Source organism: Mus musculus, chromosome 1 (genome assembly GCF_000001635.26).
Source record: "Mus musculus strain C57BL/6J chromosome 1, GRCm38.p6 C57BL/6J".
Taxonomy (NCBI): domain Eukaryota; kingdom Metazoa; phylum Chordata; class Mammalia; order Rodentia; family Muridae; genus Mus; species Mus musculus.
This window is the reverse complement of record NC_000067.6, coordinates 190853313-190877575: the sequence shown is the minus strand read 5'-3', so window position 1 is coordinate 190877575 and position 24263 is coordinate 190853313. Positions and strand designations below refer to the sequence as shown.

Below are 24263 nucleotides of genomic sequence, written 5' to 3'. Positions count from 1 at the left end.
GCCTTGAACACCAGCACTGGATGCCCGCCGTGACTGGATCTTCAGTGGCTCAGGAGCATCCTGTGCTTGGGCATCGGCTTCATCTTCTCACCACCGAGTCCTAGGCCGCCCTCTTTGTGTATGGGTCTGCTTGTTTTGCTGTAAATTACTTAATCTTTGGTATTTGTGATTTTCAGGTTGTCCCTAAAGTTTACAAGTCTTTCTCCCTTTATTGGTCTCAGTTGAGTTATATTTTTCCTAGCCTGCTAACTGCTTTTGGACAGTCTGAGGCTAAAGTATTTATAGTCGTTTTTCACTTTGAAGCAAAGGATAAGACCTTGATGATCAGTATGTCAGTTAACTGTGATTAACTGCTGGGGGGTGGGTATGTGTGGGAGTGTGTGCACACGGGTGTGTGTGTGTGGGAGTGTCAGAGGACAACGTCTAAAAAGTTTATATCATTTTTAGAATAGCGGGTGAGTAACTTTTGCATGCTCTAGAAATATTTTGATGGTCCCCATGGTCTAGTGACATCCATTTGAAGCTGTGGGTTTAATGAAATCTGCCCCTTTTGGGGAATAGGTAGTCCTTTATAGAGATCCTAAAAATTGAAACAAAGAAAAAAAGAACAAAAGAAAACAAGGCTGTACTGTGAGGTGCCGAAGTCCTGTGTAAAGTTGACTTGAGCGTGGAGCTAGGCTGGTGCTCACATGGTCTTCCTCTGTTCGGTAGGAAGTGAGCAACCAGAGGCCTCCACAGACTGACAAACAGTGGCTGACGGCCGTATCTGCCTCCAGCGCTTTTCCATGGTCTGTGAGCTAAGAACATTTTTTACATTTTTAAATGGTCGAAAAGCCCAAAGAATTTATCAGTGATGTGATATAACATGCAATTAAAGTTTCAGTGTCTATAGCGAAGTCTTAGTGAGGCCCAGCGTGCTCCTCTGTTCAGCACAGACTTGTGTAGCTACAACAGGACATGGAGGTGCAGGGCCTGAGGTATTTACTCTCTGCCTCTTCACGGAGTTTGCTGAGCCCCGATCTCAGAATGTCTGATCCACTGCAGTTTTCGTTCTTGGTGTTGTCTCCTGTGGAAATAAATAACTCTTTTATGTGCCATTTTTCTAGAACCTTGGCATTAACTACTCAGTGGTGGCCTGGAGATGGAGCCGAGTGCTCATGTGGCATGTGTGAGGTGCCCTGGGATTGTCCCCTGGCATCAAGGAAACAAACCAAGAAACAACCCAGACCCCACCAAATCAAAGCAAGCAGAGACAGCAGTGTGTGTCTGAGCTGTTTCAGGAATGGGGTTTCCAGTTTTGTCTCATAGAATCAGCCGCTCGATGAGTGGATTCGAGAACTGTGTGTGTTCCTGATGTCTCCAAGGATCCGCAGTGTGGAACCAGTTTAGTAATACAGTCACCTAAGACATTTTTCTGTGCTGACCTTTGTGCTGACTGTCACATAGGAAAGCCATGAGGATCAAACTGTTGGGGATGGTGGTACCAAACCACGGTTGGTTATTGCACACGCTGCTGGTAGAAGTGGCACTGTCTGCGTGTTCTGAGACAGCAGGAAGGAAGGCTTCTGTTGTGGCAGCAAGCCTGGCATGCTAGGAAGCTCACAGTGTCCTCCCTGCTAAGCTACCATGCTGCTCTATGGAAGGTGGGTGAGCGCTGTGGAGCTGAGCCGAGAAGCCACTTGCTCACGAGAGGCCACTTTGCTTGAATCAGTAGCAGACAGACAGTTGTCATCACATTTGTGTGTTTGGTGCCTAATTTTTTTTCCCTTGAAATGAACTGAGCTGCCTCTTCAAGGAAAACAGCTCATGGTGTTTGTTGCCAGTAGGAGAGTTTTCCTCCCCAAGTTAGGGCTTTTGTGCTGCCTTGAATTTGACAGTTTGCCAGTGTGATTTTTATTCTGTAATAATGAAATAGGAGGTTGATATGTGGAAGATCTGTGGTAGTCAGGGAACTGACATTTTACAAATAATTGATTTGTTAGGCTATAAATAGCATGGGTAAAGACTGTTCAAGATGGACCAATGGATTTACCTGTAGCGAACCCTACACATTTCAGTGTTTGGGTTTTATGTATTGCTCGTTGCTGTCAGTTTTAAGAGCACAGCACCGTGGAGTTTTGGTGTCATGTAGAAAAACAGAAGTTTGAGTTCAGTTCCCAGGATCCACATGGCAGAAGGAAAGAATTGACTTCACACAGTTGTCCTCTCCTCATGTATGTGCTGTGGGTTCGTGCAGCCCCCACCCCCAGAGTAATAATAGAAGAAGAAGACAGGAAAACAGTGACCACAATTATCTAGCACTTTCCCTTTTATTAACATCTTCCAACCACAAGGCTGTGACAACAGATAGTTTGCCGAACCATGAGTCAGAATGCCTCGTGTTCTGTTCAGCCAGGCATCAAGACTTGCAAAATATCAAAGATTGCCATTTCTCCCAATAAATATTTTTTGTTTTGATGAATGTAGTTACTTTTAATAAAAATTTTAATGCATAATAGTTTTAATGTTTTATTTCAAAAGATTATTATTTAACTTTTTATTGTTTTTATGTGTGTGTGAATTTCACATTATACACCCCAACCCCACTCATCTCTCCCTTCCCTTTATACCTGCCTCCACTCTTGTAACCTCCTCCATGAGGAAAAAAAAATCTCACTGTGGAAGCTGTAGTGTGTCCTATAATAATACCCTCTTTCCTCACTTCTTTATTGGCAAATGTTCATTGCAATGCGTCATTGGTCTGGTTTGATAGAAGCCTCCAGCTTCTGCTACACCATCAATCCTGGACCCTCCCTGGGACTCCTCCCAGATATCCTGTTGCTGCCCTGGGTCGGGGAGATCCTGCAGCTTTAGATCTGTAGGGTTGGACCCTTTACGTGCTCCAGCAGTTTATAGATGGAGTAGATGTCAGGGTGGGTCACTCAAAACCCTAGATCTGGGCCTGGGAGGTCACTGGTCAGCCCACCATCTCTCCCACACCCACTCTACTAGGGTAGGATTTCCAGTACTGCCCTGGCTAGCTCATCCCATGCTACAGCTGGCATTGGGCAGAGCCAGATCTCCTGCTCTCATACTCTTGGGGCTGGCTCACCTGCAATCCAGGAATCGGGACCAGTGTCAGGATCCATCTAGGATAGGCTAAAGACATGCAAATGATGTTTCTGGAGATGGCCCATTGTTTTATATGGTCTGTAATGGGAGATCTCTGAGAGGCAAGGCCCAAAGAGACTTCATCTCAGGATTGCTTCTTGCAGCTGATATGCCTTTCCTGTCATTATTAAATTAGTATAATAATTCCCGGGCATTAGCCCACCCTACTGGGCAGATTTTCTGCAGATCAACAAAGACATATTCTCCTGTAGTAATGCTATATAGACAAATTGATGATTTAATAATTCCTAATAATGTTTCATTGGAATTCTTAAATTTATACAAGTAGTTTTGAGCCCTCTATATAGTATGAAAGCTGCAATTAGGCCTCTATAAACCTGTATGTCATGGGCTAATTGCACTAGCATAGAAAGCAGGCTTGGAACAAATTCACGATCAGGGAAAGCATTGTTTCTAGGCTAGCTGTGAAACTATTATCTGGTAACTAAAGGTCATAAACTGGAAATTTATTGTAGGTGCAAGGACAGAAAATAAAATATTGACTAGATTTATCTATACAAAACTTCAAAACTAATGAGATACAAGGCAGGTGACTTGCCTTTTGGCAAAACCATACTAACTGAGGACATAAGAATTATTGTTTAAAAAAAGAATTATCGTTTTAAACTTCTAATGAACTTGTGGTGTTAGTGAAGGATAATGAATGTTTAGCTAGAACACTTGGAAACATTCCTGCTGAAACTCCTTATTCCATTTATGATGAACTTTTGGAATGTAAAGATGGCTGAAGACCATGTGATCTATTCTCCTGAGAAAGTGTAAGAACTAAGAATGAGGAAAATAAGCAAGCAGGCTTCTTCCTACTGACAAGGACAAGGCTTCTTTCATTCAGCAATAAAAAGGAAAAAGGTTTTTTTTTTTTTTCTTCTTTTCATTCACCAATAGAAAGATGAGGCTTTCCCCCCTCCAGCAATAAAGAGAATGAGTTTTTTTCTTACTTAGGGTTTTCAGCAATAAAAAGGTAGAAGCCTTTTCTTTCTCTGAGCAATAAAGGTTGAAGCTTACTTTTCATCCAGAATGAGTGAGTGTTTTCTGCTCACATCAGGCTGTTTCTCACTACCCTCAGATCTCCAGCTCTGCCTCTCTTCGTTGTGTACAGTCCTTCTGCTTCTCCATCTCTTCCATTTCTCCACCATTTAAGTTGCTTATCTTGGTGGTTCCCAGAGCCCCTGGGTGTCTGGGGTCATCTCTGGAGTAATCTCAGGAGTGCTATGCCCCACCTATGCCATGTGGCACAGGGTAGGGGTTGTCTCAGATGTGATTTGCCTGCCTGAGCCTGTGTGGCATCTGGCAAGGGTTGTCTCAGGCTTGCTCTGTACTCAGGCCCTGTGGTACTGGACTGGATGGGGCTGCGGGGTAGTTTCAGGCTTGCTCCCTCCCTAGGCTATATGGTGTTCCACTGGGCAGGGGTCATCTTAGGCATGGTCTACCCACTGGGTCCCATGGTGCCAGACTGTGATAGATCAGACTTGCTCTCTGCCTGATCCTGTGGCACCAGACTGTAACAGATTTACTTTCATGTTATGTTTGAGCGTTTGCCTGCATCTGTTTATGTGTGCCTGGTACACTCAGAGGCCAGAAGAAGGTGTTGTGTTCCTTGGAACCGGGGCTGTAGATGGCCATGAGTTACACACAGATGGCCATGAGTTACAGAGAGATGGCCATGAGTTACAGACAGATGGCCATGAGTTACAGACAAATGACCATGAGTTACAGACAGACAGATGGCCACGAGTTACAGACAGACAGATGGCCACGGGTTACAGACAGACAGATGGCCACGAGTTACAGACAGACAGATGGCCACGGGTTACAGACAGACAGATGGCCACGAGTTACAGACAGACAGATGGCCACGAGTTACAGACAGATGGCCACGAGTTACAGACAGACAGATGGCCATAAGTTACAGACAGACAGATGGCCATGAGTTACAGACAGACAGATGGCCACGAGTTATAGACAGACAGATGGCCACGAGTTACAGACAGACAGATGGTCATGAGTTACAGACAGATGGTCATGAGTTACACACAGATGGCCATGAGTTACACACAGATGGCCATGAGTTACAGACAGACACATGGCCATCAGTTACAGACAGATGGCCATGAGTTACAGACAGACAGATGGCCATGAGTTACAGACAGACAGATGGCCATGAGTTACAGACAGATGGTCATGAGTTACACATAGATGGCCATAAGTTACACACAGATGGCCATGAGTTACAGACAGACAGATGGCCATGAGTTACAGGCAGATGGCCATGAGTTACAGACCATCACCATCAGATCAGATGAGCTAAATTGAAGCAATCTGCTAGATGCTGCCAGTCACCAGCAGGCCACAGCTGCTCTGCTGAGTTAGTTATGGGAGGATGGCAGTATGTGTGACCTGTGCCCTTGTGGCTATTTCTAGTCTTATGTTGACTCTTGTGCTCCTCATTTCAGGATTCTCCAGTGACAGTGACCTTCTGTCCCTCACTGTTGATGCAGACTCTCTTGCCGAGGTAGATGATGGAATGGCTTCCCGTCAGGGTTCTCCCAGTAGAACCTTTGGTCTGAGTCTGTCTACGGATTCTTCGGCAGTAGGGGCTGTTGCTTCTGACAGTGAACCAAGCAGAGTAGAAGACCGGGAAAGCCGCAGCCTCTTCCCCAGCAGCTTAAAGCCAAGGCTTGGCAGGAGAGATTACCTGGAGAAGGCAGGGGAACTTATCAAACTGGCCTTAAAGAAGGAGGAGGAAGATGACTATGAAGCTGCTTCTGACTTTTACAGGAAGGGCGTCGATCTGCTCCTAGAAGGTGTACAAGGTATGATTTTGTCCACAGTCATGTGTCCTGGCATGGCTTATGTGGTGCAAGGAAATCTGTCTGTCCTGTGCCTGAAGGGTCTGTGTTCTTCTGTATTCAGGAGGGGAAATGAGAAGACCTCATGAGTGACGTCATCGCAAGTGCTTGGCATTCTGAGCCACCTGTGAAAGTTGATTATCTCCAAAAGCAGGGTCCCCCAGGTGCTGTGGGAATGGCAGTCTTTCTCCTGACTTGACCAGTGTTCGCCAAGAGTGCTCCTGGGGACTGCCCATGAGTTTACTATCAGTGGACTTTGACAGTGGAGAAGAGGAGGCTCTTGGTTTGTCTACCACTGTTTTCTGTTAGCCAAGGCGACTATTAACCTTCACCTAGTGAATCAAGTGACAGGAATGTGCTGAGCTGAGCATAATGTAGTGTCTCCAAGTACACTACAAGAACTTTGTGTGCGTGCGTGTGTGTGTGTGCGTGTGTATGTGTGTGTGTGTGTGCGCGTGTGCGTGTGTGCGTGCATGTGCGTGTGTGTGGTGTGTGTGAGTGTGTGTGTGTGTGTGTGTGTGTGCGCGTGTGCGTGTGTGCGTGCATGTGTGTGTGTGTGGTGTGTGTGAGTGTGTGTGTGTGTGTGTGTGTGTGTGCGCGTGTGCGTGTGTGCGTGCATGTGCGTGCGTGTGTGTGTGTGTGTGTGTGTGCGCGTGTGCGTGTGTGCGTGCATGTGCGTGTGTGTGTGTGTGTGTGTGTGTGTATCACAAGAACAGAATGAAGTGCCCTGTACTTAGTGACGTGACTTCTTGGACAGGAGGAAATAATCAAAAGCTGATGTGACTTTCTTCAGTGGACTGTCACTTCTGCTGCTCTTCTGTGCCTGACGGGACTTCTTATCTACTAACCCTTTCCTTTAGTATTTCCTCTCAGGACACCTGTTGTCCTGTTAGTCTAGAGCCTTATCCTGCTCTGTGTATGTATATGTGTTTCTAAACTGCTTCTTATCAATCATTTTGACTGAATTTCTTCTTTAAAAACTTTTTTTCCATTTATTTTTGGTCTGAGTGTTTTGCCTGTGTGTGTGTGTCTGTGTAGTACCTCCCGTGTGAGAACCTGATGTCTGAGTAGGCCAGGAAGAAGCTACTGGGTCCCTTGGAATTGGCACTACAGACAGGTGTGAACTGCCGTGTGGGTGCTGGGAAGTGAAGCAGGATCCTCTAGAAGAGCAAAAAGTGCTTTCAGCTGCTGCGCCGTCTCTCCAGCCCTGGATTCTCCTTTTCAGCCTTTATTTCTACCTTGTCGGTTACCTAGTGCCCCAAGTCCTCCACATGACCCCTTCTAACTTTGTGTATTTAAGAACACTGCCTTTTCCTTTTAGTTATGGGAGGGCAGGCATGTGTATGTGATGGACTTTAGTTATGGGAGGGCAGGCATGTGTATGTGAGTGGACTTTAGTATGGAGGAGGGCAGGTATGTGTATGTGAGTTTGCTTTGCCTGTAGAAGCAAGAGATCCCTCTGGAGCTGAAGTTAGAGTTGGCTGTGAGCAGCCTGATAACTTGGTTTCTTTGGAAGAGCAGTGTGTGCTGTTCACCGTGGAGCCACCTCTCCATCTGGACTTTCCATGTGTGTGTCTTTTAACTGCTTTTAGTCTAACGTTCTGACTGATTTTCCTCTTTTACAAAGGGGTCATGAGAATACTAATTTCTCATTGACTTCCTAGTTTTTAAGATTTGGTTGCTTTTTTTCTCAAATCTCTGTCTTGTACTTTTTTTTTTTTTTTTTCCTGAGACAGGGTTTCTCTGTGTAGCTCTGGCTGTCCTGGAACTCACTTTGTAGACCAGGCTGGCCTTGAACTCAGAAATCCACCTGCATCTGCCTCCCAAGTCCTGGGATTAAAGGCGTGTGCCACCACTGCCCTGCATACAGTTTTTGTCTTAAGTAAATTCTTTGCTTGTCATGCTAAGGGAGTCTCAGGAGCAGTAGAAATGAACGTGTTCCATTGTCATCTTTAGCTGGAAGTTCAGATTGCACTGTCACTGTCTGTTTCAAGGGGCTGGGGTCATGAAGCTGCTGGTGTTTGTATGTGCAGAAGTGAAAGGAGTGGGGCCTGCTACCTTTCTGGCCAGCGCTTGTTGTCTGGCTGGGCTTGCTGGGGACATTCATTTAGCCATGACTTGTTGTCTGGCTGGGCTTGCTGGGGACATTCATTAGCCATGACTTGCCCTTTCAAGTAGCTGATGCTCATACTCCATCTCCGACACTTATCTTTTCATCTTTTGATTGGTAGGTGACATTTTAGCCGTTCTGTTTTCCAGGCATTTATGGTTTGTTGGGTTGTGTGTGTGGAATATTCTGTGTAAAGGCCTTTTCATTTCTGTTCTTTTCCCTACCTGTCATCTTGGTCAGGGCTGCAGTGAGATGAGCTGCAGATCTGCTCTCGTTGTCTTCCTTTTTCCCCAACATGATTTGCTAGCTTGCTAAAAACACTATCAGTCCTTAATTAGCATAGGTGAGCCATGTCATTGACATCTTTCCATCTAGAGGTTATTTGTACTTAACCAGGACACTTCATAGTGTTGCCACTTGATGGCACCAGAAAAACAAAAATCATTGCTTGACAATGAATGTGAAGTAGAAATGCAGATGAGTAAGCAACAGAGACTCCTTCAGGCATTTCTTATGCCGCTGATGAGAGTGGCGTTGTTATCCTGTAAACTCACTAGAAAGCTCTCTGAGCAGCTGTCTAAAGTTAGCTGTCTGAGCTGTTTCTGTCTTCATGTGTGTCTGTCTGAAGCCAAGGTATCCTGCCTGCTCCTGACAGCGTGCATCTCACTGATGATGTGCCACCCAGAAAGCAAGCAGCTTACTCACTATGTGTATTGTTTTATTGTCTGCTCACCACACAGTGGCGTCCTTCAGACAAGCCATGGGGACCACAGTTCCTGAATTCCAGGGTTTTTTCACTCAGCTTCCGTCTATGGAATTCTGGTTTTTTTATGAAGAATCCATGTTTCACTCCATGCAGTTTTGCATATGATGGTACGTAAAGTGTGACACAGTCTGAGAACCCTGCGGAAGTAGAGTGTTCACCACCCTGCAGACCTGTGTCCTAAATTTGCAGAGTAGGTCTCTGAGTTGTGCTTGGTTTGACATTCATGCTCTGAACAGATGCCTCCTTGGGGCAAGTTTATTCTGGCATGACAGAAGTGTCACTGAAATATCTTTGGAGTTTCACCTACAAGTAAAGAAGTACAGTGCAGCTCTTCCTACGGCGGCTCTCATGACTGGTTTGGGTCTCCCTGCTGCATGGCTGTTGTTTCTGGGCCTCTGGCAGTCCAGGGAGAAGTCTCTCAGAGAGGAGCTTTGTCTATGGTTCTCACAGGTTGGAAGAGCTTGCGTCTCTACTGAGCTGCTCATTGAGAAACTGCAGCTTGTCAGGTTGTGGCAGCGCTGGTGGGAACGCTGCTGCTTTTCTTAGGAAGTGGCACTGTCACAGCAGAGACCAGATGCAAGCGCAATGGTGGCGACCTTCTGTCCGTTAGCAACAAGCAAGTCCTGCTAGGGGCCTTTGCCCCCTGCCAATCAGACCTCACTGGAGATGTTCTCAGAAGGAAGGAGATACCATTTTCTAGACTTTCAGGTTGCTATGGATTTAAAAAGAGAAAGCACAAAAGTCAAGGTTGCAGGAACAACTTGAACCTTTGTGAAGAATGGGCAGTCTGTTCCACCATCCTTCAGTGTCCCACTGTGTCTTGCTGGGGGACTTAGGGCAACACAGCATGGCGGATGGATGGGAAAGGCACCAGTGGAGAGTAGCAGCAGCTACAGCAGCAGCAGCAGCAGCAGCAGTCTGTCAAGTGTTGAATGCCTGTCACAGCATCAGTTATTTTCTTATGTTATTTTTTTTAAGATTTGTTTATTGTTTTTATATGAGTACACTGTAGCTGTCTTCAGACACAACAGAAGAGAACACCAAATCCCATTACAGATGGTTGTGAACCACCTTGTGGTTGCTGGGAATTGAACTCAGGATCTCTGGAAGAGCAGTCAGTGCTCTTAACCACTGAGCCACCTCTCCAGACCCTCTCACATTATTTTTAATATTCAGGAAAGCCAAAACTGAATACTAGTTAGTCATACGGGGCATAGCTTAGTGGCACTGAAATAAAGGATGCAAATATTTGGTACAAAGACCCTGAAAGCCTGGCACATGCTTAGCAAGAATAATTATTTAAAACAGGAATCTGCCAGATGACAAGCATTGTTCTTGTGCCCACCTGTGGGCCCCTGGGAATCACAGAGCTCATCTTGCAGCCTCTGCCTCCTGTGTTCTGGTTGCCAGAGTGGCAGATTTACTCCTTCTGAGGTGACCTTAAGCCCTTACTTTCAGGTGAGGGGACAAGATCCATGTGAGTAGATCTGGGATTCAGTCTAGGATTTTCGTCATACAGACCTTGTGTCCTGTCTGTGGTACCTCTCAACTACTTGTCTCCTGACCACACGAGCTTTGTGATGTGGAGACACAGCAGGCCCTCGGTGTTGCACACTGCACTTGAGTTTGTACGTCTACTCCTTTTTGGGCTCCTGGTCCTTGCTCCTTCCCACTTCTGTCCACCTCGGAGACCATCCTGCAGCACTGTGTACACTGTGTACCAGGTACAGAGATGGTGCATTAGGTCACGTTAGTGACGGCTCTACTGGGTTGGACACAACCCTGCTGTGTGGGTCTGTAGTATGATGTGATGTTGTAACAGATTATACTACAGACACACCTGTAAGTTTGCCAGCCACACCTGTGTTTCAGGGACTTGGTGGCAATGCCACCGACGTGATGTCCTGTCTTCCCTGTTTCCTGAGTTCTCTGCTCCTCCTTTCCCTCCTATTCTCTTTCCCCTCTCTTCTCCCTCCTCCTTTTCTGTTTATTTCCTTTCCCTTTGATAGCTCTGATACACAGTCTGAAGACTTATATGAAAGGGTTATTGTTGGTATTTTATCTTCGGAAACTCTGCTGATGTTTGTCACTAGTGCAGCTGGTTCTAATGTTATGACTTGGCTTAGAGACACAACTCACTTTCTGCCATTTTCATTCTGGCAAAGATCTAATGCAATACCCAGCCTTTCCCACAGTGCACAGCACCCCAGGAGATGTGTGCCTGTTCTGGTTCTTCTTGGAAGGAGCCATGAACTCCTCTGTACTCCTAGGTGGCTGCTGAGGCACTGGGCAGGCTCTAAATTAAGGCGTGTGTCCAAAGGCTGGTATTAGAACCTGCATGGGCCTTGCAGATACACTGCCCGTAGTCATCCCTGCGTAGGTGCCGTACAAAGTGGCTGGGATTCATTCACCCCTCGAACAAGAGTTGCTCACACATTTGGAAACCCTGTAGATTGTCATGCTTGTTTCAAAGTGGACAGACAGACAGAACAGGCAGGAAAGTGTGGGTTTAGTGGAGTAACGAAGGCATTAGATGTTGCTATTGGATCTTAGAATGGGAAATCTCACTCTGACCTTTGAGTTACTTATTCTGTCCTTGGTGCTCATGATGTCACACCATGGACACACTTTCTCGTTCACTTCATCTGCTGCTCACTCTGTACAAAGTATGCTAAGCCTGAGGCTGGCCACCTAAGAAGCTGTGGTGCTTTTGTGCCCGCTTTTGTGTTGGTCCTTGCTTCCATCTTGTTCACTGCTGTGGATTCTAGGCTCAGTGGCCACCAGGGTTTCTGTCTCACCTTCACCTCTTTTCTTTCCCTAGAGGTGTGCTGGGATTGCAGGTGTACACCATTGCTTCTGGCTTTACATGGGTCCTAGGGATTTGAACCCTGGTCCTTACACTTGCATGGCATGCATTTTACCCACGTAACCATCTCTCCAGCCCCTGTGTTTGTTTTTTGATACATTCTTTTTTTTTCCCCTAGAAATCACCATGCTGAGTAGGCAGGCCTTGAACTTGTGATACCACTGTTCCTGCCTTGTGAGTGCTGGGGTTACAGGTGTGTTCCACCATGCCAGAGTTGGGGGAAAAATGTTTGTTTTGAGACAATTAATGCCTTTTAATTCAGTGGCTCCTTGCCTTCTTATTTATAATGCTCTTTGAGAGTTTTCTCCTTTTTTAGTATACTTTTGATTCTGGGCACCTTGTTAACCCTGTATATGCGTAGGTATTTTGCGCTTCTATAATACAGACTATTGCCTTTGGATTTGGACAGGATTGCCTAGGCGCTCTGAGTTCTGCTGCTGTCCTTTCTTGATGGCAGTTCAGCTTCTCTCTGGATCGGGAGAAGTTTGCCTTGTCTTGTTTCTTCCTCTTCTCTCTGCAGGGCCTCGCTCCTGGGTGGAGTTTCTTCCTGTGAGCATTACACTTTGAGATGCTCTTCTTACAAACAGAATTAAAATGTTTGCTGTGGGTTCACTGTTGGTGAATATAGGCTCAGTTGTGCTCTATTTGTTGATCTGTCCAGAACCTTGAACTACATACATGTGGTTTGTTACTTCTGATGGGTTTGCTGTGGATTGTTTGGCATACACATGTACACACACACACACACACACACACACACACACACACACCACACACACATGTGCACACACATGTACATACATATGTGCACACACAATCCATACACATGTACACACACATGTACACACACACGTACACATATGTACACATAAGGATCCTTGGTCTGCATACACAACATGTGTTAATTGGCCCACTATTTGTGAATAAAGCAGGCCTTCCTTTCAGTCTGGGATGTCACGCTCTTGTTCTTCCTTTCAGTCTGGGATGTCACGCTCTTTCTTGTTCTTGCCTTGTGCTCTGGCTGCTCCTCCAGTGCAGAGATGTGTTTGGGAAGCAGTTGGCCTTGACTTGTCCTGGTCTTGGGGGTGCTCCCCATCTTCCCACAGATGGAGGTTCAGCTTTGTAGATGCCACTGGGTCCCTGCTGGGTCTCCCTTGTCTCCATCCTGCACTGGGTCCTGACAGTTGTCTTTTCCCAATCAGTGTTCTTTCACACTCACTCCTGTCTGTTAGTGGCTCTTAAGTGGAAGTCCTACTTGCCAGGAGACTTGTGTCGTCGTAATGTGAGCCACGCTGAGCTTTGTGATATTTCTTTTTATTTATTCATCATTTGATATGGTTGGAAAGAGATCTTTTTAGTGAAGAACACTATTAAATAAATTTAGGTAGTTTTCTAATGTGAAAATTTCTGTAGTTTTTTTTATTCTAAGATAAAGAGTATACTTTTTACTATAATTCAATAAATTGCCTTAATTGAGAGTTTTTAAGATCTTGACCATTTTGAAGCCGGCTAGAAGAATTTTAAAGAAGTAAAGTAAAGACTGAAATGTAACGATTTGAAGCTGGTTAAGTACCCGTTTGTGCTCCTCTCTCTCCTGTCTGCATCAGCATGCTCATTTCTTGCTTCTCAGGCAGGCTCAGAAGCGAGCCAGCAGAAGGCAGTTCGGAGAGAGAGAGCTCAGAGGACTGACTGTGGGCTCGGAGAATACCCATTCCTTGTTCCCCATCCTCACAGACGAGCACTTGCCTTTCAAGAGATCCTCTATGCCCAGTCACTTCTTTTAGGCTTTGTGTTAGACTGGACTCTTCCAGTTATGGGTAACAAAACCCTTAGCAACTCAAACAGTTCATATCCAAAAGAATGTTAGCTCAGAAAAATGCTGAGCTGTGTGGCTACCTCAGTTTAGGTATCTTAAGAAGCATCAGCTAGCTTCTGTCTTTTGCATTACCCAGCTCTGCACACACACTGCACTGTGCCCCTGTGGATCCTTGGTCTGCACACACGCTGCATTGCACTGCACTGCACTGCTGTGCCCCTGTGGATCCTTGGTCTGCACACACGCTGCATTGCACTGCACTGCACTGCTGTGCCCCTGTGGATCCTTGGTCTGCACACACGCTGCATTGCACTGCACTGCACTGCTGTGCCCCTGTGGATCTTGGGGATCCTGGGGAGGAGGGCATTTCCCCCATGCTGACTATTCATGCCAAATCAAGAATCAGGGACTGAGGGAAATTAGCGACCAGGAAAAGTGTGGCTTACAGTAACAGAGACCTACAGGTAACACACACTGGGCCAGTAGACATTTCTGTCTACTATAAGTTAAATACAGTATGATAAAGATGGGAGAAAACATATGAGAAAGATGAATTTCAAAAGAACAAGTAGACATTTTAAAATTATATAATGTTACAACTAAAATTGAAAACTCATTTGGACAGATTTAACAATACAGTAGGCAGAGCAGAGAAAGATTAATAAACTTGATTGTAAATGAATACAAATCATCCAAATTCAGAGAAAAGCTTTTTTAAAAAAGGAATATGCAAGGCATGTGGACCACTATTAAGTAAATGGCCTACTGTAATTAAAATAGGGCATAGAAAGGGGGGCAAGAGAGACGAGGCTGAAGCAGTATTGAAAAGACAACAGGGGCTGGGGAAATGGCTCAGCAGTTCCGAGCATGCGCTGCTCTGACACAGGACCCAGGTCCGATTCCCAGAACCCACATTGTGCCTGAGACTCCAGTTCCAAGGAATCCACACCCTCTTCTGGTCTCCTAGGGTACCAGGCACAGACTTCCCTGCAGGCAAAACACTCATACTCACAAAATAGATAAAGTAGGGTAAATAATAAATATTCTTTAAAATAATTATGTATTTGTCTTATGTATATGAGTACACTATCTTCAGACACACCAGAAGAGGGCATCAGATCCCTTTACAGATGGTTGTGGGTGCTGGGATTTGAACTCAGGACCTCTGGAAGAGCAGTCAGTGCTCCTAACTGCTGAGCCATGTCTCCAGCCACAATAGTAAATATTTAAAAATAAAGATCACAAACGGAAAGTTCTGTGACAACTGATGGTTAAGTCAGGAAATGAGAAAACAGTTTAAACAGCACGCTCCGGATTGGGCTCACTCTTCTTTTGACAGCTTGTCTAGGTGATACAAGGGGATTAGAAAACGGGTGTTTATCTGTTAAGGAAACAGCTTTAACATTTTTATCATGTTTATTTATTAGTGCGTGTAAGTGTATGCACATATGTGTCATGGGACACAAAGGATACCTTGAGGGAGTTGGCTTTCTCCTGCTACCATATAGGACCTAGTGATCAGTCATCCTCAAATTTGACAGCACACGCCTTTGCCCACCTAGCCATCTTGCCATTCCTGGCATAATCATCACACTCGATTCTTGGTAAAGTACAACTTTCACTATTTAGCCATAAGAGTGAGAAGCAGCTGAGTCCTCCTTTCCTTTGACTCTTCACCGCTGGGAGAGTGCTCCAGAGAGCCATCCGTGGAAGGCCAGCCAGGAGCAGTGCTCTGACAGGGTCTCTGCTCAGAGCCTGCTCCTAGCTCCTGTACTGGCTATACTTAGTGATGGACTCAGACACTGAAGTGTGAGCTAAATAAACCCTTTCCTCCCCAGGGTGCTTGTGGTCAGGGTGGTCCCCACAGCAATAGAAAGTCTAAGATACCTTCTCTGTCTGCTCCTTCCCTAGGGACAAAGCTTCATTAAACCCCACCATGCTTCTGCTCACCTTGAAGCCTTTCTCTGTAGACTGCTCCAGCTCTCAGGTCCTGCCCGTGTTCAGCCATGTTGGCCTTAGTTGAACGAAGCTGTTTTCCTAAGTCACAGTGCCCCTTTATGTTTATTCAAGGATCACTTAAGCGTGTTCATACGACTATGGCAGGGACCCTGGAAGCTCTGTTGAATTTGGCTTGTTTCCCTATTTACAGACATTCTGAGTATCTGGGTCATATGTAGATTTCTTTCTTTCTCTGTGGGGAGATGGGAATTGGATGCCTGCCAGTGTCCTCCGAGCCTGAATCTACATGGATGGTTTTTGAATGTTCAACTTTATCAGTTGGAACATGTTGTATATGTTGGATTTGATCACCACTACTTACTCATGGTTTGTGTATGCATATTTTTATTTTTTATATGTGCATACCTGATGAATTTCAAGGTAAATTATCAACATTATGGCTTTTATCCTGTGACTTTCATGACCAGAAAATGAGATCATTCTAAATATTCACATAGAGTTGGCATTCTTAACAGATCTGAGACAGCCTTATAGGGAAGGGTTTGATGGTGGATTCAACTCGACAGCTGCTAAAATTAGGTAGCCACTAAGGAGGGTCTGTATTGCCCTTTCTGTCAACTTTGTTGATTTTTTTTTTGGTCAAGCAATTTGCTGTTTCACACAAATAGCCATGTTTGTTTAAGTTAAATATATTTCCTTGTTCTCTAAGATTGAATTTCAGGCATTACATATTAGGTGTGCAAGTTGTCTTTTATAATGGGATAGGATGAAATATTCTGTTTTTGTTTGTTTGTTTTTTGTTTTTGTTTTTGTTTTTGAGACAGGGTTTTTCTGTGTAGCCCTGGCTGTTCTGGAACTCACTCTGTAGACCAGGCTGGCCTCAAACTCAGAAATCCCAAGTGCTGGGATTAAAGGCGTGTGCCACCACTGCCTGGCCTAGGATGAAATATTCTTAATTAACAATTAAGAATTATTTTATTGGAAAAGTAGAATGCTGGCATAAAAGTTGCCTTGAAAAAGCCCAGAGCTGCGACAGCTCTTCCCCTGGAAGAGAAAAGCTCTGTGTGGAGGACATTGAAGGAAGGGCAGGAGCCAGGAGATGGAAGGGAGAAACAGAGATCCCTAAATCGGATTTTCCTGTTGAGTCCTTTGATAATCTAGGAGAGCAGTGCCTGGCCTGGCAGTAGGTAAAGGCTCTTCTCACTGCAGCTTTGGGAAGTGAGATTAGAAGGAATGTCAGGCCAAGTGCTCACCATCCTTTGAGTCAACTGAGCCCGTCAGAGAGGAGACAGAGTGCAGGATAATCCAGCAAGTGAGGTCAGTCCGCTCTGTGGCTGGCTGTCTCCATGCAGATGGGGATCACTCATTTCTCTGCACAGATGGGGAGCGTTCATTGATGGGGAACACTTATTTCTCTGAACAGATGGGGAGCACTCATTTCTCTGTGCAGATGGGGAGCACTCATTTCTCTGTGCAGATGGGGAACACTCATTTCCCTGCACAGATGGGGAGCACTCATTTCCCTGTGCAGAGAAGACTGTGGGGAACAGTCATTCTGGACTGGAGGATAGGTGTCAAGATTCAGTGCTCCTGGTTTGAGCAGGCCCTCAGTCCCCAACATTGTTTTGCCACCTCACGTAAGCTAGCATGGCACTTTCACACAGCTTCTGCCTCCAGAGCCTCTTCTGTCACCTTGGTGACAGCGTAATTACTTAATTTTCTGATTCTTAGGCCAACCTTTCTGCATTTGCTCTACTAGTTCTCTCTTCATGTGCATGCTTCTTGGACTCCTAGCTAATGTCACCACTGCTGGACTTGAGTAAGGAGCTACAGTAGTCCTAGACAATGGCATGTCTGTCACCTAAGTTGCTGTCTTGGAGTTTTCTTTAATAGTCAGTTTTAGTAAGTTAGGATTTCCAGGGCCGGGAGGTGGCTCCGTGCATGATGTGTTTGTTATGAAAGCCTGAGGATGGGAGCTCAGACCCCCAGGACCCGTGGAGAGCTGGGCTGGGCAGCGCCTGTTTGTTGCTGTGGCGAGATGAGAGCTAGGCACAGGAGAGTACCTGGGAGTACAAGGGGGGTGTGAGGACCGATTCTGAAGGTGGTCCTCTGTGCATGTATTGTGTCATGGATGTTCTTGTCCTCACATTAATGTCTACTCAGCACATGTGTGTAGACCCCCTCCCCAATTTCTTATTCTCAGTACATAGGTAACAAGGACCATATAGTCTCTCTTCCCTGAAGCAACTAAAATACCACACAGCAGTGGTGGGCCATGGTTTCTGAGAAACAGGAACCAAATGAGGTGAGGCCATGAGTCCTTTGTTTATGGGACTGTGCCTGTAAATAACTAGGAAGACCAAAGCTGAGCTTTTTTTTGGCGGGGGTGGGGCTGGCCGGCTGGAGACGCAGGTCTTGTGTATCCTGTCTGGGGAGAGGGCAGCTGCAGTGATGGTAGACTGTCCCCTGAGATGCTCAGAGCATTCTGACCAATGCTTATAGGGGAGTCACCACTGAAGGGGAAGGGAGCCACTGTCAAAGTTGTCAGAGCTGAGGACAGTATCTGCTGCAAAGAGGCAGTCTGACAAATTCAGTGTGGGCATTGAGTGGGATGCTGAGAAGGTGTGTGACAAACTGTAAAAACAAGACCCCAGAGAATTAAATATCCTAAAATAAACTCAGAATTAGAAAAATGTCTAAAAGCCAACAAGGAAAAGTTCACACCAGTGAAGAGCCAGTAAACACCATCCACTCAGCACTAGGAGAAGGGACCTTTAGTGAGGAGGGAGCAAAGCACGTGGCCTCCGTGACCTGGGCAGTGGGATGATCACGCAATAACCATTGTCTGTCTCTTCATTTCTGTAACCTTTTCTTTCTCTATTTTGGGGTCCTGGTGGTAATTACTACATTTTTGTTTAATTTACCTTTCATATTATAAACTGTTTTTGTTTCTCGTACTTTTTCATGAAATACATTTTATTGGGTATTCCTATAGTTATTTGGCCTATGATTATTTCCGGCATAGCACAACCTTTTTTGCCCTTTACCTGTTTATTGCTTGGAATCAGAGTGTCTTGCTTGTAAACAAGGGACAGTTGGATCTGTTTTCAGTCCAGCTTTGGAATTATCTCTGCTTTATACATTTACTGCATTAATGTCTGGGGTTACATCAGCCATCCTGGTGTTTGCCGTCCTGTGCATGTCAGCCTTCCTTCTTTTGGAGTAAGTAGATATTTCCCAGAATGCCATCTTATTAAAGCTGTATTACTTTTGAGTTCTCACTGAAGTTTTCCTGTAGATTACAGAAATAAACATTTTAGTTTAAAGCATCTACTGTATGGTAAGATTATCCTAATTTCAGTAATTGTGGGGCAGCGTGCTGTGCCACCAGACAGAAACTTGGTAAGGTTGAGTGGATTCAGAAACCCTGATAAATTCTCATATCTGAGAATGGTAGGCATTTAATCTACTTCAGACTAGGTTTCTGTCCCGGAACACACCACCACGATGCCCCATGGACAGGACTGTGATAATTAGTCATGTAGGGTAACACCCAAAGTCCCTCCACATGCAAATGAGGCATTCCTAACACTCAGACCAAGACAACAGAAAGTATGTGCTTTTAGACCCAACCTACCCCAAAAATGTGTATAAGACCCAATCTACAAGGAATAAAGTGTCCGAGCTATTTCATCAAAGACCACTGAGAGCAGATGTCTTCTAGAGCCATAACACCTTGGGGAGGAGAATTCTCTCCAGAAGCTTTCCGCTCAAGCCCGCAGCAGTCACTTTCTTCTCCGTGGCCCCGACCTTGACTCCTAGCTGCCCACTGCACACTGTTGGCCCCCTGTTCCCACCTTGTTCTGGCTCTTTGGTCACTCAGGCCTGGCCAGAGCCCTGCAGCTTCCCTGAGGATGGCCCTTGCTATGAAGACTGGCAGTGCATAGACACTGCTTCTCTGCAGCTCCATCCTTGCTGGCCCCGTTCGCTTTTCTTCTTGTGTAGGCTGCATCTGTGGACAAGCGAGCCTGGTAATGTGGTTTTACAGTTGCTGTATTTGTAGTCCCAGCACACAGTAGGTTGAGACTGCTTCAAGTTCAAGGCCAGCCTAGGCTACTTAGCAAGAATCTACTTCAAACTAATAAAGAAACTAACAAACAAAGAAACAAAACCAACAAAAAGCAAAGGGATGTGGGGGGGTAGATTTTCTCTTTTTGTGGGTGTGTGACCTCTGGTGCTCTTCAGTGTATGGCTCTAGTCTCTGAATTGTTCCTGGCACTTATCTCCGTGGTGTCTGCTGGCATTTTTCATGTGCACATCAGTGTTCATGAAGCTTGGGCATCTTTTTCTGTTACATCTTCCAATAAGGTATTGATATTCCTTGCCTGTTTCTTTTTTTCTATTCTGTAGACTGGGCTCTGTGGACATTAATGTACTTGATGGTTTCCATAGGTGCTTAAGCCTCTGTTCTGTTTTCTTCCTGTTTACTCTTAGTGGTTTTCCTTGAGTTCTTTCTTATGTTGCTAGCTCAGTCTGCTTTTTAATTCATTCCTTAATTCCTGCAGCATGGTCTCTCAGCATGCTCGGAACCATGTTTGTAGCAGTTGCTTGACTTCACTGCCTGTTAAGATGTGCATGTGGGTCCCCTCAGACACCACGGAGATAAGTGCCAGGAACAATTCAGAGACTAGAGCCATACACTGAAGAGCACCAGAGGTCACACACCCACAAAAAGAGAAAATCTACCCCCCCATCCCTTTGCTTTTTGTTGGTTTTTGTTTCTTTGTTTGAAGGGCCACCTTCCCCTGTGTATGGACCACATTGTTTTTATGGTTTTGTGTGTGTGTGTGCGTGAGTATGTGTGTGTGTGCATGTGTTTGTATGTGTGTCTGTGCTTGTGTGCGTGCGCGTGTGCGCATGTGTGCATGTGTGTGCGTGTATATGTTCTATGTGTTTGTGTATACATGTGTATGTGTGTGTATGTGTGTGTCTCCTATTTTCTTTGATATTCAACACTTGTCATGTTATATTCTACAGCAACTCCACAGTCCTTCTCCTCCTCTATGGGCAGCTGTCACTGCTGTCTTTTGTTCTGTTCTGTGTCACTTTCTGTTCTTAGCTGTGGCCCGTGAGGTGTCACAGGTAAGACACTCTGCAGGTCTTCCATGGCTTTGCTTTCTCCTTGTGAAGGACCACCCATTTGTGAGGATGAGCAGACCCTGGGCTCTCTTGTGCAAGTGTGCAGCTTTTAAGACCCCAGGACAATTTGGGAGTATATGGGGCACACCATGGTTGTCTTGTCTCTTGATGTTGATTTCAGCTCTCACTCCCATGAAGCTTCAGAGGAGATTCAAGGTAGCTGGGTCCTCACAGCTACCATTCCGTTGCATTAGGCTGGGGAGCAGATAGAAGTAACTTCATGTTGAAATATCACAGACCTTTGCTTTTCTTGCTGCAGATTCACACACACACACACACACACACACACACACACACACACACACACACACAGACTCACACTCTGTTCCCATCAATGTCTAGAATTGATGCTTTGGGTCATTTTGTATGGTTTTATTTATGGGGAGCTTTTGCTAAGTGACTCCCCAACATTCCGGAAGCTTACCCTCTGTCATCTCTTTAAGAACAACTTCATAATTATTTTTACAGCGTCTGTTCTTATTGAATGTAACCCATCCTTTCTCCTCCTGTGTGATCTGTGTGAATGCATGCATATGTTTGCGTGTGTGTGTGTGTGTGTGTGTGTGCCTGCCTGTGTGTGTGTGGGGGGGGGGGAGGTGAGGCTCATGTGTGCACAGGCCAGAGGCTGATGTCCTTACTCTCTCTCCATCTGATTAATAGAAGCAGGGTCTTGCTCTGAACCTGGAGTTGTTGAATTGACTTGTTTAGCTGGCCAGCTTGCCTCAGGGATCCTCTGGCTTGACTCTGGAGTGCTGGAATTATAGTGATCTACTACAGCCACATGATTTAATTTTCTGTGGGATTTTCACTCAGGTCTCCCAGTTTGCACAGCAAGTGGTCTATCTCCTGAGCCTTATCTCAGGCCTTCTGAGTGCGCTACCAAAGGACTCACTGATTTTCAGGTGCATTCGATTACTGTGGCCACAGGCTATGCCCGTGCCTTCTGCCTCCCTCCCAGGCTTACCTGAAGTCAGGCCCCACCATCTGCTCAGCTTCAGCCACGGGGATTTTTCTGTCTCCTTAGAAACACTGAGCCCTTGCTGCCGCGCTTGGATATGTCCCCATCTTCCTGGTTGACTCTGGTCAGCGGAGGAAGCCTTCCCTCAGTTCTGCTCAGACCAGAAGCCCTTTTCCAACCTCTTGCCACTGCACACCTCTGCTTGTTTCCATGGTGGATGGACTCCTGTGCTGTCAGTCACCAAGGCGTCTGTCTTGTCTGCAGGCCCTCAAACCTGAGTGGTCTGTTGTGCATCATTTTGTCCTAATGGAGCATGTGGAACAGAAGGTATTCTCTGGAAATGTTTGCATTTTCCCCATAGAAGTAGGTGCTTGGTGCAAGAAGGAGATGGTTCACGGAGAACAGTGCTTCTTGAAGAGGGAGAAAATGAGTTGAATCTTGACGATTGTGGCTAGCAGCCAACAGGCAAAAGTGTACAGAGTCCAGCCATTGAAATGTATCAGTTATGCGTGTTGTTAGATGAATATCTTGTTACGTAGATGTCCGAGGGAGCCTGTGATCTTCTGGCTTTCACACAGTGCCCTGTCCCCTTTTCTTCCTTGTCTTGTGTACCTGCTCTAGCAGCCCTGGAACTGGACTCTGTTTTCTTTATTTGGACTCCATCCGTAAGTCCCTCTCGCTATAAGACAAGTGTTGGCAACTGGGCAGCTGTCAATTGCTTGATGTAATATTTCTGATCTTTATGGAAACAGGATGTTACTAGATTCCTGTGGTCCAGCGGCCACTCATATTCTGGAGAAACAATGTCACAGTAATAGTTCATTGAAGAACATAGTAGCTCATCATCAGAGGTTTCTATCAAGTAGTTACGTCTGGACCCCAGCGTGGGACTCTCCATGTCTCTAGCAGTCTTGTGTGTGACGTTCTGATCACTCAGGCCTGGAGCTGGGCTCTGCTCATGCTTTGGCTGTTCCCCTTTGTGTTTTTATTTCTTTTTAAAGTGTACGCATATTTGCTTTTTGTGTGTTCTTATACACACACACACACACACACACACACACACAGACACACAAACACACACAGATACACACACATGGTACACTTGTGTGCCATGATATAAATATGCAGATCAGAGGGCAACTGGCTCCTCCTGTGGGCCCCAGGGACAACTCAGGTCGTCAAGTTTGACAGCAAGCTAAAGATAACACATTGAGTCATCCCGCTAGCCCTTCCCTTGATTTTTAGACAGGGTGTGGTGTAGCTTAGGCTGGCCTGGAACTGGTGGTGAATTCACTATCTTCTTGTTGGAGGGTAGGGCTGAGATTATAGGGGTGAGCTACCACATCCAGCTGTTTTTATTGTCCTTTTGTTTCTAATGGGGAGAAGGCGCTGGGGAAGACTATATAGCATTGTGATTATTTTGTAATTTTAGGAGGTCACATGCCTTGGGTCATCAGGACTGTCTGTCCGCAGTAGGTTTACTATTGGGGAGCAGGATTAGTTACGGTGACAGCAGTGAGGGTACCACGATCTCTGCGGGCCAGCCCGGTGTGTGCTGGGTGTGTCTGAGGGGCTGCGGTGCCAGAACAGTCTCTAAGCTGTTGACCATGACCATGGGGAGGTTTTGCTGTCTGTTTTCTATGATCTACAGTGCTGGAGTTCCTAGAGGGTCACAGGCAGAGGAAGAAAGTCAAGATACAGTTTGCCAGCGTGGGCTCCTTGAATTTTTCACTATTTTCATGTCAGCTTTTATGCTGAGAGTTTCACATTTTAATGACAAAAATGTTTACTGGAAATTATAGCTTGGAAAAAGAGCAGTGCTTTCGTGCTTCAGCAAAAAGCTAGGTAAAGCACTGCTGGTAAAGTCGCTGTGGAGTTTGATATTCAGACTGTATGAGCAGTAAACAGCATCTGAAATCACCACTTGCACATTGCAACAAACACATCATCATCTGCTTAAAAAAGAGTTATAATTACAGTTGACGAAGCATGGACACCATAAAAAATGCATTAGTGTGGCTTGACACATTAATTACCTGTTTTTGCAGATGTTTTTATGTATTGTTGTGTGAACAGTTTACAAAATAATTACAGGAAAGTCATATGGAAAATAAACTAAGTGGGCGGCTCCTCATCTAAATATTTTCATTCCTGTGCGTGTGCGCGCGGCACAGCTGCTGTGCTGCACAAGGCGGGGACAGAGAGCCCCCCAGGCTGAGGAGACGACCTCTGTCAGCAGCTCGAGCACATTTTATGTCTTCAGCAATACAGTTTACAAACGGTCACTTCAAAGGATTGGGTTAATCCTGTGATTACTGAAGAAATTATTGATTCAGATAGGAAGAAGTGTAAATATCCAGGAATAATGTAAGTCAAATTAAATAAAAAATAAACCCGAAACCTCAAGTGGAAACCGACTGTCTAGCTGTTTGGAAACTACTGCTTTAGCACTGACAGGCTCGAAGGCTCTCTGAGAAAATTTTAACATTTTTTTGGGGGGCGGTGGGTTGGTTTTTCGAGACAGGGTTTTTCTGTGTAGTCCTGGCTGTCCTGGATTGCACGCTGTAGA

General features: G+C 45.6%; 1 protein-coding gene across 8 annotated transcripts in view; it reads left to right on the top strand.

Annotated features, from left to right (window-relative positions):
* Rps6kc1 (ribosomal protein S6 kinase polypeptide 1) overlaps positions 1–24263 on the top strand; it is a 140132-nt gene that overhangs the window by 35435 nt on the left and 80434 nt on the right. For 7 of the 8 annotated variants that reach the window (XM_006497172.4, XM_006497173.4, XM_006497174.4 and 4 more), the window contains one exon: positions 5625–5984. The exons of the other annotated variant lie outside the window; for it this stretch is intronic. In XM_006497172.4, the coding sequence (XP_006497235.1) occupies positions 5625–5984 (360 nt within the window). The remainder of the gene's footprint in view (positions 1–5624; positions 5985–24263) is intronic. 8 annotated transcript variants of the gene reach the window in all.